Source organism: Bombus vancouverensis, chromosome 8 (assembly GCF_051014615.1).
Source record: "Bombus vancouverensis nearcticus chromosome 8, iyBomVanc1_principal, whole genome shotgun sequence".
NCBI classification, from domain to species: Eukaryota; Metazoa; Arthropoda; class Insecta; order Hymenoptera; family Apidae; genus Bombus; species Bombus vancouverensis.
This window is the reverse complement of record NC_134918.1, coordinates 1402272-1418598: the sequence shown is the minus strand read 5'-3', so window position 1 is coordinate 1418598 and position 16327 is coordinate 1402272. Positions and strand designations below refer to the sequence as shown.

At 30.8% G+C, this 16327-nt stretch overlaps 2 protein-coding genes across 4 annotated transcripts; both read left to right on the top strand.

The window, feature by feature from the left end:
- The first annotated feature begins 27 nt into the window (after nucleotides 1-27).
- On the top strand, nucleotides 28-2631 carry LOC117164707 (small ribosomal subunit protein eS28). The gene is made up of 2 exons (XM_076620520.1): nucleotides 28-375; nucleotides 514-2631. The coding sequence occupies exon 1, from the start codon at nucleotides 125-127 to the stop codon at nucleotides 320-322; it is 198 nt and encodes a 65-aa protein (XP_076476635.1). The 5' UTR covers nucleotides 28-124; the 3' UTR covers nucleotides 323-375; nucleotides 514-2631.
- A 4314-nt stretch (nucleotides 2632-6945) lies between these two features.
- On the top strand, nucleotides 6946-15884 carry LOC117164717 (ATP-binding cassette subfamily G member 4). 3 transcript variants are annotated; one of them, XM_033347974.2, is made up of 12 exons: nucleotides 6946-7312; nucleotides 7754-8101; nucleotides 10793-10910; nucleotides 11388-11577; nucleotides 11699-11844; nucleotides 12437-12675; nucleotides 12747-13043; nucleotides 13201-13358; nucleotides 13463-13631; nucleotides 13711-13811; nucleotides 13903-14244; nucleotides 14396-15884. In XM_033347974.2, exons 2-12 carry the CDS (start codon nucleotides 7909-7911, stop codon nucleotides 14552-14554), a joined length of 2112 nt encoding a protein of 703 aa, XP_033203865.1. In that variant the 5' UTR covers nucleotides 6946-7312; nucleotides 7754-7908; the 3' UTR covers nucleotides 14555-15884. The 3 variants fall into 3 exon arrangements, with proteins under 3 accessions (XP_033203865.1, XP_076476947.1, XP_033203864.1); XM_076620832.1 differs by having other exon boundaries at nucleotides 6947-7130; nucleotides 13198-13358; XM_033347973.2 differs by having other exon boundaries at nucleotides 6947-7312; nucleotides 13198-13358.
- Nucleotides 15885-16327: the final 443 nt, after the last annotated feature.

Below are 16327 nucleotides of genomic sequence, written 5' to 3'. Positions count from 1 at the left end.
CTCAAATTCTATTAGAAATTGTGTAATTAAGTTGGTAAGTGCAGTTTATAGAATTCGTTGTGAAAGTCACAGTTCACTGTGCAATAACGCATCAGAGTTTCAAAAAGTTTGAAAATTTAAAGTCATGGAGAAACCTATAGTTCGTGCAAGGGTAGTGAAGGTCCTCGGCAGAACTGGATCCCAAGGACAATGTACTCAAGTCAAAGTTGAATTTTTGAACGAACAAAATCGGCAGTTAATCAGAAATGTGAAGGGTCCTGTACGAGAAGGAGACATTCTAACACTCTTAGAGTCCGAAAGAGAAGCTAGACGGCTACGTTAATGTATACACTTTCTCCTCAAAAACTGAACAAAAGATATACCGGATTTCTCCAGGTATTCATATCCGTCCCCTCGTTTACCTAATACAAATTTACATCTAAGAGGGGTTTCAAGCAACGTTCAGTAATTTTTTTAAAATTATTAAAGTCAATACTGCAAAAGTAAATCGTTAACTGAATACTCATTTCCTAGGTATTATGAACAGAAGCTTATTGATATTTGTTTTAAAACTACAATCGAATTCCTATTTTCTTATATGTATACCTATATCTTTAACGAAAAAGCTACATTCACGCATACCATTGATGGAAACAGCATGTAAGTACTATCATTGTTCCAGCGTAATTAAAACATATTAAAATTTAAGAAATGAACTGCGTTTATTATTATATCCTGCGAAACAACATCTAATGTAATTTACATTTTTATCCTCAACCTGTTGTAATTTTATTTTAACCTGAACAAAAATGTAAGAAAAAAGGGAAACATTATATATCTGGAAACATTGTAAATACATATTTCTAAGAACGAAATCAGAAACTACTTGTATTTCTATTCTTTTTTTCGTCTTTTTTTCTACCAACGAACTTTCTCGTCGGTGTTCACATAGATTATTTATAGATGTCGCGTCCATCAGGCAATACAAAAAAGATTTTACTTTAGAAGTAGAAATAATTATTCCGTCATTTCATTTTGGCGAAGATTATAAACGTATTCATATAACAAATAAAATAAAAATATATTGTAACATTTTATTTTTATGATTTTGTACTTATTTAATACTTATCTGGGTTATTTTTACATATAACCTGTAGTAAACGTAGTAATATCGACTTCCGGTGGCAGCACTATCAATCCACCTAGGCAACCGTTGGACTTCTTCATTTCAGTTTAGCTTGAACTATCGTGGTAAAAGGTCGTTTTGCTCTTGTTCAATAATTCTTGTGTCTTTCAAGGGTTGATTTTATTTCTTTTTAATCATAATAGTTCGTTTTTCATCATCCTTTTCACCTTTTTTTATTTTTGTTTCAATTTGTAGTATTGTGTTCAAGCTAGACTCCGTGTAGTCGCGTCGTTCTATATGTTAGTGTTAATTTTTCGTGCCCACCGCGTGTTTCGTGTGGTGCAGTTTGGTTTCATTGTGACTCCCGAACGATCGTAAGTCCCCTTTTCATACTTCACTTCCTTCTATTTACACGTCTGTAAGGTGAAAATTGTATACTTTTTGAAAGTAAGGCAAAACGGAAATCGCCGCCATCTTCCCTGTTGCTTTGACGCAGTCAAATCTAACAAGGCTTTTGGCAGTTATTTCTGAAGCGTTACGATCACAAAGATACAATTTGTGCTGCACTTGGTAATAATCGAATTCTCTGAAATTCAAAGATTACCATGTTGTGCACCGCCATTACACGACCCGTTTTATGCGGTGATTCGGCAGATATATAGTCTGCTGTTCCTCAACAGCCTCTTTATTTTTAATACAATTCTTAGTAATTGGGCTGGAGGGATCACACGTGTAAAATCGGTAACCCATTAGGGATCTTTGCTTATTGTAAATGAGCAGAAGCAAAAGAAACATTAATATCTCTGCAACGCAGAGAAACGCAGTTTCCTAGCTTTGTCTCGTCTACAAAATTTGCGTGTGAATGGAATAGCAACACAATTATTGTTTCTATTTCATTTACGATTCTACCTTTTCCTGTATCCTCGAGACGACGAATCGGGCGTGGTGTGCAACGTAATTAAACTAGCACAATCTCCCATGTTATGGAGATTTCTTATATAGTTTCGCATCGTTCTACCGTTATCGTTGGCTCTTCTTTTATTAAGAAGTATGCCATTAAATAACATATAAATTACGCGATTATACACATCTATCTCCTACCTATCTAGTTTATTAGCTAGGGACATTAGGGATTAGCTCAATTTTTAGATTTTAGATAGGGTTTAGTATAAGTTTTAGTTAAGAGATAGCTTTAAAAGAGTTTAGAGGATGGTTAGCACCTCTACCTCTTTTTCGGGTAGGTCCACTTTTTTGTAAACCGTTCATTCTAATTGGAATAAACGGTTAATAGACTGCGATGATGTTTACCGCAGGTTATCGAGTTTTTCTGCAAAGGAAGGGTGGAAGGGTCCGTTGGAGTTAGGGCGAGTCACTATTTGCAGCAACCTCCTCGTGGTGTGACTTGGGAAATTTGTATTACTATATAAGTAAATCAAATTTGCTAATGGCTGCAACGTTTTGGCATTTTTTCGTGGCCTAACTACATGAAATAAAAGTCACTAAGAATAAACATTTGTAATATATAATTTTGTGTATACTTTTTATCCTCAAATAATTACATTATTATGTCCTAAGTTTTCGTGTAAGTATGTATAAGTAATATTCATAATTATTATAATTCATTATAATAATTATTATAATTCTTATAAATAATTTACATACCTCTCCCTAATCCATGCAGCGACGATAGATTTTGACCGATTGAATTCGCGTTCAGCAAAATAAGTTGTGATAGTTTGGCGATATTAATGACTTCCATATTAAAGGATCGAATGAATGTTATAAATAAAATAGACGGGATGATAAGTACCTACGGTGAATGTAACGGAGATTCAGAAAGGGGAAAAATAAGTATCGAAGTTTGGAATTCCATAATCTTATCGGTGGCCAATCCGCTGATCGAATTTTAGGATGGAGAAATACTAATTGTTGATCAGACGACTACACAATCAAAACGTGCATCAGGTAGTCAACTATCTATTGGGATGGTGTATGGAAAGTCGTACTGTGTACTGGTAACGTTAAAATTGTTATATATATATCTTTTTTGTGTTTTTCTATTTCTTGTAACCTTAACGATTTGTGTGAAATCTACATACATTGGTAAGTATCGACAAGGATATATTATAGGGATACATACATATATGGAAAATTAGGTATATAGACAAGACCGAAAACAAGTGAATACATACTTTGTTAAACATAACCTCGAGTTTTTACGATTGAGAAATAATACATGTAATGTGTGGTATTGTAACTACTAAGTAAATATTTAATTCTTTCTTTGCCTTATTTGAATTAAAACATTTGATTATGTTTTATTAAGCCTTCTTGGAAGGCTTAGAATAATTTATATGCTTCTGAGCGTTGTTCTATTCAATTCAGTCAGGAACAATTGAGCGAAATACAGAATGGAAATTTCCCATTAATAGGATTTAATTAAATTTATTCATCATTTTTTCGCTACGCTTAAATCGTTTTCACAAATCTGATAATGTATACATATGACCTTATGACAATAGCTTTTTAGACGCTTTTGTTTATTAAAAGTTAGTTTTAGGTAACGTTTATTTTTCGCTTTATGACGATGATGATTTTAGTAAAACATTCAAACTCAAATTTTAATATTTCTGTGCAGTTATACGTAAATCTCATGAAATCCTTATTATATAAAAACCAGTACTAAAAAAAATGGTAGAATATATATTACTATAACTATCATTTTTGTCTTTCCTGCTTCCTAATATGATGTACTTGATAATTTTGGTAATTTATAAATGTTAATACATTTATCTCATTTTACCGTACATTATTTTTTTCTTGTATTGGTCCTAATTGATTACCTTGCATTACAATTTTATATAAGATTTTGTGCGTATTAAACTTGTTCGATTTAACAACTTATTTTTGCTCTTTTAGAAAATTGAGTTGTTACGTTGATATCAATATAAATCTACCCACAAAGATAAAAAGAATTTAATGCTGGTGAAAAGTGGAAAACAGAATAGACACATCAATTTAGTTATCGATGAAAATAATCGGTGAGTTTCTACTTAATAAAAACTACTATCAACGTTCTTCAGAAATGATCTCGCAAGCTTCTAATAAATGTTTCTGTTTGACTTAATAATTGCATACTAAGTCTTAAAATATAAGTAATTACAAAAGTTGTGTCATTAACGCATTATTCATATTATATATTTTTTTAATACTGATATTATTTTTGAGAAATATAAGATTGATACGCACGTATGCATACATATATACATACATATACGAAATGAAAGGATACGCAGTTGTTGAGTGTGTAAATCGCAATGTTTTCGTCATTGTCACGTCACTGAATCTCAAGACGTGTTCGTGATTAAAATTTTAAGACGTTTCGTCAAGTTTTTTCTATTCTTCGAGGTCTCAAACTTCTGACGTGATAATATATCATTGACAATAAAATAATGTTCCAAAAATCACAATGTACCAGTATATATCTCTTATTCCTTTCGCATATTCTTTAATATAAGTTCAAAAGTTCTTAATATGTATATGTGTACATATCTCCTTTCAAATATGTACATAAATATACATGTTTATGCTTTAATATATAATTAACATCGAAGCATTATTTTTATACCGCTTATTACACTTATTAAAGTAAGGAATGTGTTTTTATTCATCATTAAAATAAAGAATTATTCTTGTAATTTTTACAATATATTATTTCACGGAAACAGAATAAATCAATATCAAATGCTTTCAAATGTGACACATAATTATTTACATCCTTATCGTAGCTACTCAACATAAATGAACGCTTGGACATTGATCTTCTGGTTGTGTAAGCAGTCTTTATTCTGGTTAGATTCATAGAACATCGTGCGATAATATTGTCCACAGTAGATACGTATAACAGAATATACATTTTCCTAGTACACTACATATATTTTGGCAATAAATTTCAGCACATGCAAAATTTTTACTATTGTATAAGTTTGTCCAAGAAGGCAGTAAAAAGCAATCAGTCTTTTAAGACTAATTTAAAAGATACAAACAGTAGCAACTTACGCGCTTTAAACTTATTTTGATGTAAATTATTTATATCGTAATATTTATTGCAATGATATTTGTTAGGAAAAATTGTTGTATAACATGCTATTAACAGATTCTAGTAACTATTTTTTATATTATTTTTTTTAGAATCTCCTCACTTGTTTTCTTTAAGTGTGTCATCAGTTTCTTCCGAGTATAGTCATACTAGCAACATTTATTACATGCCGCATATCAAATGTATGGTTATAAGTGTACTAAATGCATCATATTTATGACTTTGAATTTATGTTTATGCATTTATCAACTGTATTGTATCACTTATCGAGTCGCGGAATATGGGATGACTATGTGCACGTACCCAACCAGTTCCTTCTACACACATGCATAGAGAATGATAAAATTTCGTTCGTCGTCAATATAACTTTACAAGATATATATAAAAGAAGATGTAAAAAAGATCGAATGTTTATTATTAAGAACGCTATTACAAAATTTGTTTCGTGCCATCAATAAAATAGACATTGATACTGAAAGCGTAAAATACATTATTTTAATATATGATGATTCTAGGAGAAATTCTCCATCGTTTAATTAAGTCACTAATGTTAATAACATTAGTAATCTGTTAATTTATTATTAACAACAATGTTAATCACCTACGTATTGTGCACAATTCATCTGTATGCTAGTAAAAGAAAATATTAATCTAGTCAAATGATGTTTGCATACAGGTATTGGCATATGAGCATGTATTCGACAAAGTAATTTATATTATTTTTAATTAAATTCTATAATCAAAAGAAGCATTGTTTTACATTGCTTTGTAAGTAATCTGATATAATTTTGTAAACCTCGTCCCTGACGAAGGTATACGATCAATGAATCTTGTTACTTTCATAACGAACTACATGTTTTTTCCGTTTTTAAATTCAATACATTACATGATAGGATGACGCTGGCGGAACGTGACGTGAAACTTCAGATTCCAAAGCATTGTTTTTTCAATGATTAGCTTCAATCTATTCGTTTTAAAAAAAATGCGGGGATAAATGCAGATAATAGATAAGTTCAATATATCATAACACAAAATTCGTAACTTATCGGAATGATGATCTTTGGTAATTTATAATCGATATCGATTTTCTTTATACATGAATGAATAGGTATTACCAGTTGCATAAAAGAATATTTTAAAACTTTCTCATTTCTGTTATTTTGCTATTATTTATTTTATTTTTACATAATCTTCTCTTTAGGGTTTGGACAAATTTCCAGTTTTACATTAGGGTTATGTTCTCTAATTCTTTAATACTTCCTTTCAACCTTTCACTGTTTTCTATTATCTTGACTTATTAGGAGGCAGTATTTAACTCGTTTCTTTACAATCACTAGAACCTTTAAATATTGTAATAATGTTACTGCTTCTTTGTGGATGTGCCTATATATGTCTCTTTTATAAAAATTCATAACGCGATCAAAATAATTGACGTTTAATAAGTCTATCGACTAATTAGAAGAATAGCAGGAAGAAATTGAAGTATAGAAGTAATTCGAAATAGGTTAAATAGTCGTAGGCGGCTAAGTACTAAAGGAATGATTACCGAAGACTACAACTAAAAAGATGTGTACGATCTCGACTTTGATCACATTAACTCTTCATTCCCCCTATCATAATCCTTTGTTGCGTCCTTAAAAAGACAAGTGGTGAGGGAAGGGGAGTGAGTAAGAGAGAAATGGAAGAGAAACAGAGTGAGAAAGAACATTCAGCAAAGCAACGACGGTCAATGGTGATGGCCGCGGTGCAGCTAAATGGTGGAGTCAGCCAGTCCGTCTCGAAACACCGAGGTTTAAACACCGTGAAGAGAGCATCTGGTGGATTTTGTCTTGATTCCGCTGTTGATCTATCGTTTTATTATTATAATCGTGCAATTCGGAAAACGTTTATCATAGTTACGTATACGTGTGATCGTAAAAACTGCGAGTGAGTGTTTTATTTTTAATCGTTCGAACGATATTGCCGTGTGTTACGCGGACGTGGGACACAGAAATTGAGATGCATTTACTTCTGACACAAGGATAAAATCGACGGTCTACGCAGTTATTATTTCTAAGTCATGGTCGTCTCTTTTTGACCGACTTCTCATGCGTCACTACTTGAATAATGTAAGAACGCGCGTTATTTGAAATCTGAACTTGAATTGTTTTAATTCTTTATTTTCTTTAGAATATTTAATCAGTTTTAAATTCAGCAAGTGATGTGTTGTTGCCAAATCGAGTGTAATAGGTAGAATTATGCTATTTGAAGAATTGCTTAAATTAAGTATTTTGTCATTCTAAATTAACATAAACAATGCCGGTATCATTTGCACGTTTTTATACAAAAGATTTTTGAAGCACATGCTCTACGTGCCAAAGAAACAACTATATTTCAATACGAAAATAAATATTTATAAATTACAATAAATCCATAATGAAGTTTCTTCTTAAATGTATCTAATTAAGAAAAATTTGTCATATTTATTTTGTGATAAAGAAAGGATAACATTTGATTTTAAATGTCCTACTAGATAAATGACTTAAGATTGAAAACAAATAATTTTTCAGGCGATGAGAGAATTTGTATGCATATCCAATAACGAAAACGTAATACTGCGGAAAGGTCGGTTCATTTGAACGAATATCGACCATAACAAGAGAAACAGCTACCTAAATTTCATTTCAAAGCCAAGATAAGAAATTAAAAAAGATTACAATATAAAATGAAGCTTGAGGGCAATTGTTCACACGAAGATAACACCAATGAAATTTTATTACAACCTAGGAATGGTTCGGGTATTCGTCTACAACTTGTACCAACACAACCCAAAACGATTACGCATCTACCGAAAAGACCGCCCGTTGAACTAGCATTCGCAGATTTAACATACAGGGTACGAGAAGGCAGCAAAAATAGTAAGTATGCTAACTTTTTCTGTAAATACTATTTGCAGTTAAGTCAAGTAGCGAAGGTCATTGGACTCATGTTCTGTACAATAAAAAATGAGTTACAGTTATGAGTTATAGTATTGTACAAGAATCAAAATCCTTTCATACATTAAAAGAACATAAAAAATTATTTCGTTATTTGCTCCCTTTTGGTCAAATTTATACAGTTAAACTGGTTCTTGATGATACTGGTCATAAAGAGAACGTAAATATTATTTGCGTGAAAGTGCCGTTTACACAATTCAGTACTTGTATCTGGGACTTTATAAGTATAATATTTTCAAATAGTAGGATTAATTAACTAAATAACAAAATGTTCAATATTTGACTTTATAAAAGCAAAAATAATTAGCTGAGGATTAAAACCATTCTTTTTGTTGTCATCGTGTAGATATTTCCTCTTAAAGAAAAACTTTCTACGTTATGCGATTTGTAGAGCGTAGTTGACTAAAGTGACGGAATTAGTAAGTGAAATTTTATAAGAGACCGGTTACAGTGTAAGGTTTTAATCACGATTTCCGAAGTACATCGTATATAGATATATGTATATTTATTATTCGAAAAGAGATAGTTATTGACATCTTTTTAAATATTTCAATCAGGTCGACACAATTTTTAGTGTGAATTATACTTATTTTTAATCGAGTATTTTTAGCAGTCCGGTACTAGCAGAAACAATAGTATAATAAGGAAAACGAATAATGTGGGTGATAATAATTCCAAAAACTAAGTCTTTGTTTCCATTTATCATCAGTTTATACTCCAATCAGTTTAGTGTTCCAACTACAGCAGTTGTGTGATAAAACTCCGTTTCATTTGTCGGGTTAGCATTTTCATTTTGTTTCAATTAATATTTCTTTTCCAGAAATTTTCTTTCTTTTAATTTTATGATTGTATTTTGCAATCGAATGAGCAGTGAAATGTGATTAAAAAATGTTTGTTGTTATTTACTTGGTTAAATTATATTCCAGACTCACATTTTATAATTTATTAATTATGTTTTGGTTATAGTTAATACAAATGTATCCGTAAATATGATGTAAGCCGGAAGCAATCCTAAGATAAAAGGCAAGGATTATAATAAATAATATAAATATTCCCAAAAACTTCCCTCTTTTCCCTAATTAATAATTCATGAGCCACCATACATTGCGATGGCTTGTTTGCGTGTCAATGTGCAGGGATTTATAATAATACTCCAGCAATTATTTCATCGTAATATGTACACAAATCTTATAAATAGGATAATAAAACGTTACGGATATTTAAAGAGTATGGACATCCTATCATGTGTCTTAAATAAGCATGAAGGCTGTTTTTGTTTCAAGCCAAAGTTCATTCTCGTAATTGTATTTTTTTCACACTGCTTGTTAGCTATGTAGTTTCGTATGTGACATACATCTGCACACGCATACACCTGCAAGTGGAGCGATTAGGGCAATATGACCGCTTGCAGAAAGTGAATGTATATAGCAATATTTTTGCAACCCACATTTTGCGTAACTAGGAACAGCCTGTTTGAAATTGACTTTCTTTAATATCCAAAAAATTATTGTCGCGATTACTGAAATTGGCGATGACATTGTACAAATTTATTAATTAATATAAATGAATTACTATTTGCAAGAGAAATGTTTATACGTTAATGGAAAATCAAGGTCTCAAATGCGTTTGCCATTTTAATTTTTTATTGCGTTCAGATGCACTGCTTGTATAAAAGTCTATTATTCTGACTTAAGAAACTGCTTGATAAAGGTTAAAAGATGATTTCGTCATACATTGTACTGCTATGTGAAAATATGCGTTATTAGTATTTATTCAAGTAGAAAGCTTGATAATTTATTTAGAGTTGTTATTACTAAAAACGGAATTCGCGTACTTTATTTTGTTTTTTTCACATAACGTCGTCAAATGTAATATCCAACTTCATAAATACTCTTCATATTTTTCAATACTTTCATACTCCAATTTCATAATACTGTTAGGTATACAAAAAATCCACTATCATGCAATCATCGCATGGGTAGGAACCTATGATGTATTGTGTGATATAACAATAATGTCATAGTATGTATTAGTTTTAGCTTATCACGTACTTCATTAATTTTTCCTTCTCGCCTACAAAATGAGGTTGGTTTACAAAAATTAATTCACATTCATCCACACATACATTATATGTATATATAATATAGTGGGTAATAGTAATATAACGCATTAGAATATAATAATGATAAATTATACGTAATTGAAAATATATCGTAGACTATTTTGAAAACGTAATTATTTTGAAGAGAAATGCAATAGCACAAATTGACTACAAGCAGAATGATATTCTTACAATTAGGATAGTCTAACTATGAAGGCTAAAGTCCTCAGCTTACGATGAATGACAAAACAAGTTTTGCGATATAAACTACCGAACGAGAAAAAATAATGGATTATGCAAAGAATGATATCCCGTCATTAGTTCCCTTGATAATTATATAGATTAGGAGACACCTCATCGATTTCAGTAATTTTTAGATATGTTAGCAAGGTTAACATTCTGAGCACTTTCACTTTAACACATAGCCGCTGCGCCATTCGGCTTTAATTTTCGACATAGTCATAAAAATATTTTTAATACTTTTACTTCAGTGTGGATTAATTAATCTTCAGATGTAAAGACAATCTTAAAATCCGTCAGTGGAAGACTACGATCTGGAGAACTGACGGCTATTATGGGGCCTTCCGGTGCAGGAAAGTCTACTCTTTTAAACATCCTGACCGGATATAAGTGAGTTGTTCTCCTTTCGTTCTTCGAAAATTTTCTTCGTTTATAAATACGATAGAGATACATTTTTTAAATAATATCAAAATCTATCAACAAAGCTGTCAAAATTACAAACAATTAAAGTTCACTTTCGTTGGCATATACTTGAGAGAGGCAATACTAGTTAATATGTACGTAATTCGTAAACTCCAACCGTAGGCCAATTAAATCTAACGATCAGGTGGCGAATGAGATTCAACTATTATTTATTATGCCGTCTTGTATCACGACACTTGCCTGAATTATAGATACAAAAAGCACCTCGATAACTTACGAATGATAATAAAGTTTGTAATCGCTCCTATTTAATTTATTCTAATAACTATGAATATTTTTTCGTCATTCGGGTTCTTAGCGTAAGCGATATTATACATATGAGATATTCAAAATCAAAATATCAAATAGATATTCAATATCAAAATATTTTGGATGTTTATTTAGATCAACAGGTACCGAAGGAAGCATCACAATGAATGGCCATGAAAGGAATTTTAGTGCCTTTAGAAAATTATCATGCTACATTATGCAAGATAATCAACTTCATGCGAATTTAACTGTAGCTGAAGCTATGAAGGTCGCTTCGAACCTTAAACTTGGGTCACATGTAAGCCAAGCAGAAAAGGAAGAAGTGGTATGTTCGTTAAATATTTTGTCTATAGATAACAAGAGAATTACTGCTGCTATATTACTGAATGGAGGATTGAGAATGAATGTTGAATTTCCTGATGATACCATTCATTTGTATTTATTAGATTCAAGAAATTCTAGAAACACTTGGTCTATCCGAACATCGTCGAACTATGACTTCGAATTTGAGCGGTGGACAAAAAAAACGGCTTTCTATTGCGCTTGAATTAGTCAATAATCCTCCGATAATGTTTTTCGACGAACCTACTAGGTAAGGAAATCTTATTGTATCTAATATATCGTACAATGTGATTTAAAAGGATAAAGACTCATTATAATTTACTAATGTTTAACGATTACATGCACAAATGTGACGCATTAAAAAAAAGATAAAAATATATAAGCGAATTTCATTAAATGACAAAACGAAAGGATGAAGTAAGAGAAAGTACGCAAATAACAAGTTTTTAAAACTTTTTACTTTCTCGCTTTCACTGACGTCGCATATACCATTCTTTTGTACACGCTATATTTGTAACTGTCAGTCGCTTTTATTATTTATATTTGCTGAACAATATTGCTTCTATGAAAACACACTCTGATCTATGAAATCATTTCAACAAATTCTTTAGTATGCAATTAATTAAAACTTAAAAAAAACTTAAACCGACGTTTAACCGGTTCTTGAAGGTCTACCGGAATTCTTTTCCCTGTGATTAAGTCGGAAGAAAAAAGTGATCAATTCAAGATCGTTCATGTATATAAATGTTCTAAAATCCAATAAAAAACTATTCGAATCCTTTTTTTAGAAATATTCGAAATATTGCTTGATAATAAGTGTCATATGTTTTATCAATTTACAGTGGTTTGGACTCTTCATCTTGTTTTCAATGCATTTCGCTCTTAAAAACCTTAGCTCGAGGAGGAAGAACAATAATATGTACCATCCATCAGCCCAGCGCTAGGCTATTCGAAATGTTTGACTCTCTATACACATTAGCCGAAGGACAATGTGTATATCAGGGATCTACGTCGCAGTTAGTGCCATTCCTTAGAAATATCGGACTCAACTGCCCAAGTTATCACAATCCAGCCTCTTTCAGTAAGCTATTTGTAATATCAGTGCATTTCTAGATTCTTTAAAGATACTGATTACTATAATTCAATTCTAAGTTATCGAAGTATCGTGCGGAGAATATGGTGACAACATCAGAAATCTGGTGAACGCTATAAAGAATGGAAAATATGATATTCGAGAAGGATACCCATTCCCTGAAAATAAGTCAGAAGGATTGAATAATGTATCTAGTGATTCGTTTTCGAAAGGTGAAGGTCGTGACGAAAACGTTGAAATGAAAGATAAAAATGATGTTAATAATTTGGAAGAAAAGTTTCAAGAGGATAAAATAAAGGAGATAAATAATAAAGGAATTATCCCATCTTACGCAACTAACGATATTACGAAACAAGGTTCATAAGGAAATCCAGTAAATTATTAACCCTTATCACTTTTTTAGAGTAAAACGCTAACTTATGTTTGACAGAATTACTGGCTGTTAAAGTAATAAGGGTTAAATAATATATACCAATTATATCTTTTATATAAATCGTTATTTTTATGTAGTAGATGTAGTGATACCGGTTGATATGGAGAAAAAGGATAATGCTGAAGTAGCCTTACTTGATGAATCGATTATAATCACTCCAGAGAGATACCCCACATCGGAATGTCAACAGTTCTGGATTGTTTTAAAACGAGCTTTACTTTTTAGTCGAAGAGATTGGGTAAGTTGATCAAAATTCAGTTAATCAATTGATTTATTTAAGATCATTCCTCTGACTCATGAGTTATTAGAGATTTTACAATTCTAATGTTATTTCTTTTTTAGACACTTATGTATCTTCGACTTTTTGCTCACATTTTAGTAGGTTTATTGATTGGTGCACTTTATTATGATATTGGGAATGATGGTGCTAAAGTACTTAGCAACCTTGGGTTTTTATTTTTTAATATGCTGTTTCTTATGTATACGTCTATGACCATTACGATATTGTCTTGTGAGTCATATTGGCTTTATTTGTTCTTTTATTTCTTTTGTATTACAATAGTATTTGTAAAAAATTTTATTTCTTACAGTTCCTCTAGAACTACCAGTGCTTTTAAAAGAAAATTTTAATAGGTGGTATTCTCTCAAGGCCTACTATCTAGCAATTACCATATCAGATATACCATTTCAGGTAAGAAAACAGGATATATGTGACTTGACTCTGTGGAGTTATGTATTCCTTTTTCACATCTGAAAATTTATATATTATTTCTTTTTTACAGGCAATATTCTGCATTATGTATGTTACGATTGTGTACTTTATGACAAGTCAACCAACAGATATTATGCGATTCAGTATGTTCTTGGGAACATGTTTACTTATTTCTTTCGTTGCACAATCGGTTGGGCTAGTAGTTGGTGCAGCAATGAATGTTCAGAACGGCGTATTCTTGGCACCGGTCATGTCTGTACCGTTTCTTTTGTTCTCCGGCTTTTTCGTTAGCTTTGACGCTATTCCAGTATATCTTAGATGGATTACCTATCTAAGCTACATTAGATATGGTTTTGAAGGGACTGCTCTGGCCACATATTCCTTTGGCAGAGAAAAGCTTAAATGTTTCCAGGTGCCTCGTTTGTTTTTATTAAATTCTTTATAAGATTAATTATTATTAGATACTTTGACAAAATACGCATTTATAGAAATCTGAATATCCTTCAGAACAATGCATATATATGCACATATATACATACATATAAAATTCCATATATTTACAGGTGTACTGCCACTTTAAAAACCCAGAAACAACGTTGGAGGAATTAGATATGCTTGATGCTGATTTCACTCTTGATATCCTTGCCTTGCTTTTGATATTCGTTGTACTTCGAATTGCTGCCTATTTATTCCTTCGTTGGAAACTAAAGACTGCACGATAGATCACTGTACGATTATTGTCAATTTAACGATGTTATAGTGTACAACACTTTTCCAAATGGACGCTACAGATTAAAATAATGCATTTTTTCATATGATCGTACACTACAAATCCGTGATCAGCAATTTTGTTTCTTTTCGACATCGAAAACTGTTCACATCAACAATTTCCAATCATCGAAGAGATCTTATGTACCGGGAGAATGAATTACCACATACTGTTTATGCTTATGATTGAGGATGTTATAAGATTTAGATGAACATAATTTATTCTTTGTTAGTTTTACGATAATAATTCTGTGGTAACTATTGCGGCCATAATTATCTACATTTTTTGTATCCATTTTGTTATATAACACAGTAACTTTAAAAAATGCGCATGAATATATACGATGATCTCAAATTGATCATTAGTGTGTCTATTATCAATTTACAAAACGATAGCTAGGAAAGAGATTAAATTTACTGGATCTGACTATAAATGAACACCCACAAAACTCTGCAGTTCTATATATTGAAAAGAGTAAGAGGCCTTAATGGACGACATTTCGCGAATGATCATATTTTTTATCTGCCTATGGCTGTGAGTTTAAAAATGCAGAAAAATAACACAAAACAAATACGATACGGTGTATCTTTAATTTTAACGCGGAAGCATAAATTGATGTTTTTCTATTCAGGATAATGTCTGAAATAGTAAATACCTTGTCAGGTTTATCTTATCATGTATCTCATATGTTAAATTTTGGTAATACGTCCCCAGCATCATTGTATATTTGAAAACTTAAGATTTAGAATAAGTTTACCGAAATTGTACATTCACAATTCTTCCAATTGATGTAACTCTTGACTTTAGTGTATATCTTTAAAGCGAATTTACTTTTGTAAAAGTATAAATCAAGTAAAAGAATACATAGAGTACTTTAAACGCCTTAAGGGAGACAATTTTGTCAACAGTCCTAGTCTAAATTCGTTTTTCAATTTTCAAAGTTTAGGGATTGTGATATCGGTTGTTGATGCAAAACATAAAAATTAAATTAAACGAATTAAAACGTTTGGTTTGTAATATGTTAGTAATGTTCACTAACTTGAAAAATGTACGTTAATGAAAAAATCTGTTTATATCTATTTACACAAATGGGATAAATTATACATGTTTATATATAAAATGTTTACGTGATCGATTCCGATCGATATACATGTATATATATACAATACATAATATATTTTATAATATCGTCATGCGAATGCACGCACTTGTGCTGAATTGACATAATATTCGTTGTATTTTATAACGTATGTTTATTACAAATAAAAGTATGCCTTTCATAATATCGCTAGTTTAAACATTTATCATATATTATTACAAAATATAGGAAAGTTATATTTCTTGGTTTTCAAAATGGATCTATTGGTGAATCTAAATTTTTTTACACAATTTCACTTTAGCGAATTATAATAAAATAAATTATATTAAATATAATATAATATAATAAATTATAATAAAATAAAGAGTTACAATTTATGAAAAAGGAAATAAAGATAAAATATAAAATGATAAAAAAATAATAAATGAAATGAATATCACTATTAAAAGTGTATCATTATTCATGTGTATGAAATTATGTGTATAACATGGTCATCATATTTGCAATAATTACATCGCGGTAATATTATTATATTATGCTTAAGACTATTTTCTCAATTATCATTTGAATTTCATGAAGTAGTGGTAATTTTCCTTCTTTATATAAGTATGTATAAGTATCATTTAC

What these genes read in the sequence shown, in the direction of transcription:
- LOC117164707 (XM_076620520.1), top strand. Translation starts at nt 125, where the DNA reads ATGGAGAAACCTATAGTTCGTGCAAGGGTAGTGAAGGTCCTCGGCAGA.
- LOC117164717 (XM_076620832.1), top strand. Translation starts at nt 7,909, where the DNA reads ATGAAGCTTGAGGGCAATTGTTCACACGAAGATAACACCAATGAAATT. An exon ending in AACATCCTGACCGGATATAA is followed by an intron (nt 10,911 to 11,387) that starts GTGAGTTGTTCT and finishes ATGTTTATTTAG; the next exon opens with ATCAACAGGTACCGAAGGAA. An exon ending in TCACAATCCAGCCTCTTTCA is followed by an intron (nt 12,676 to 12,746) that starts GTAAGCTATTTG and finishes TTCAATTCTAAG; the next exon opens with TTATCGAAGTATCGTGCGGA.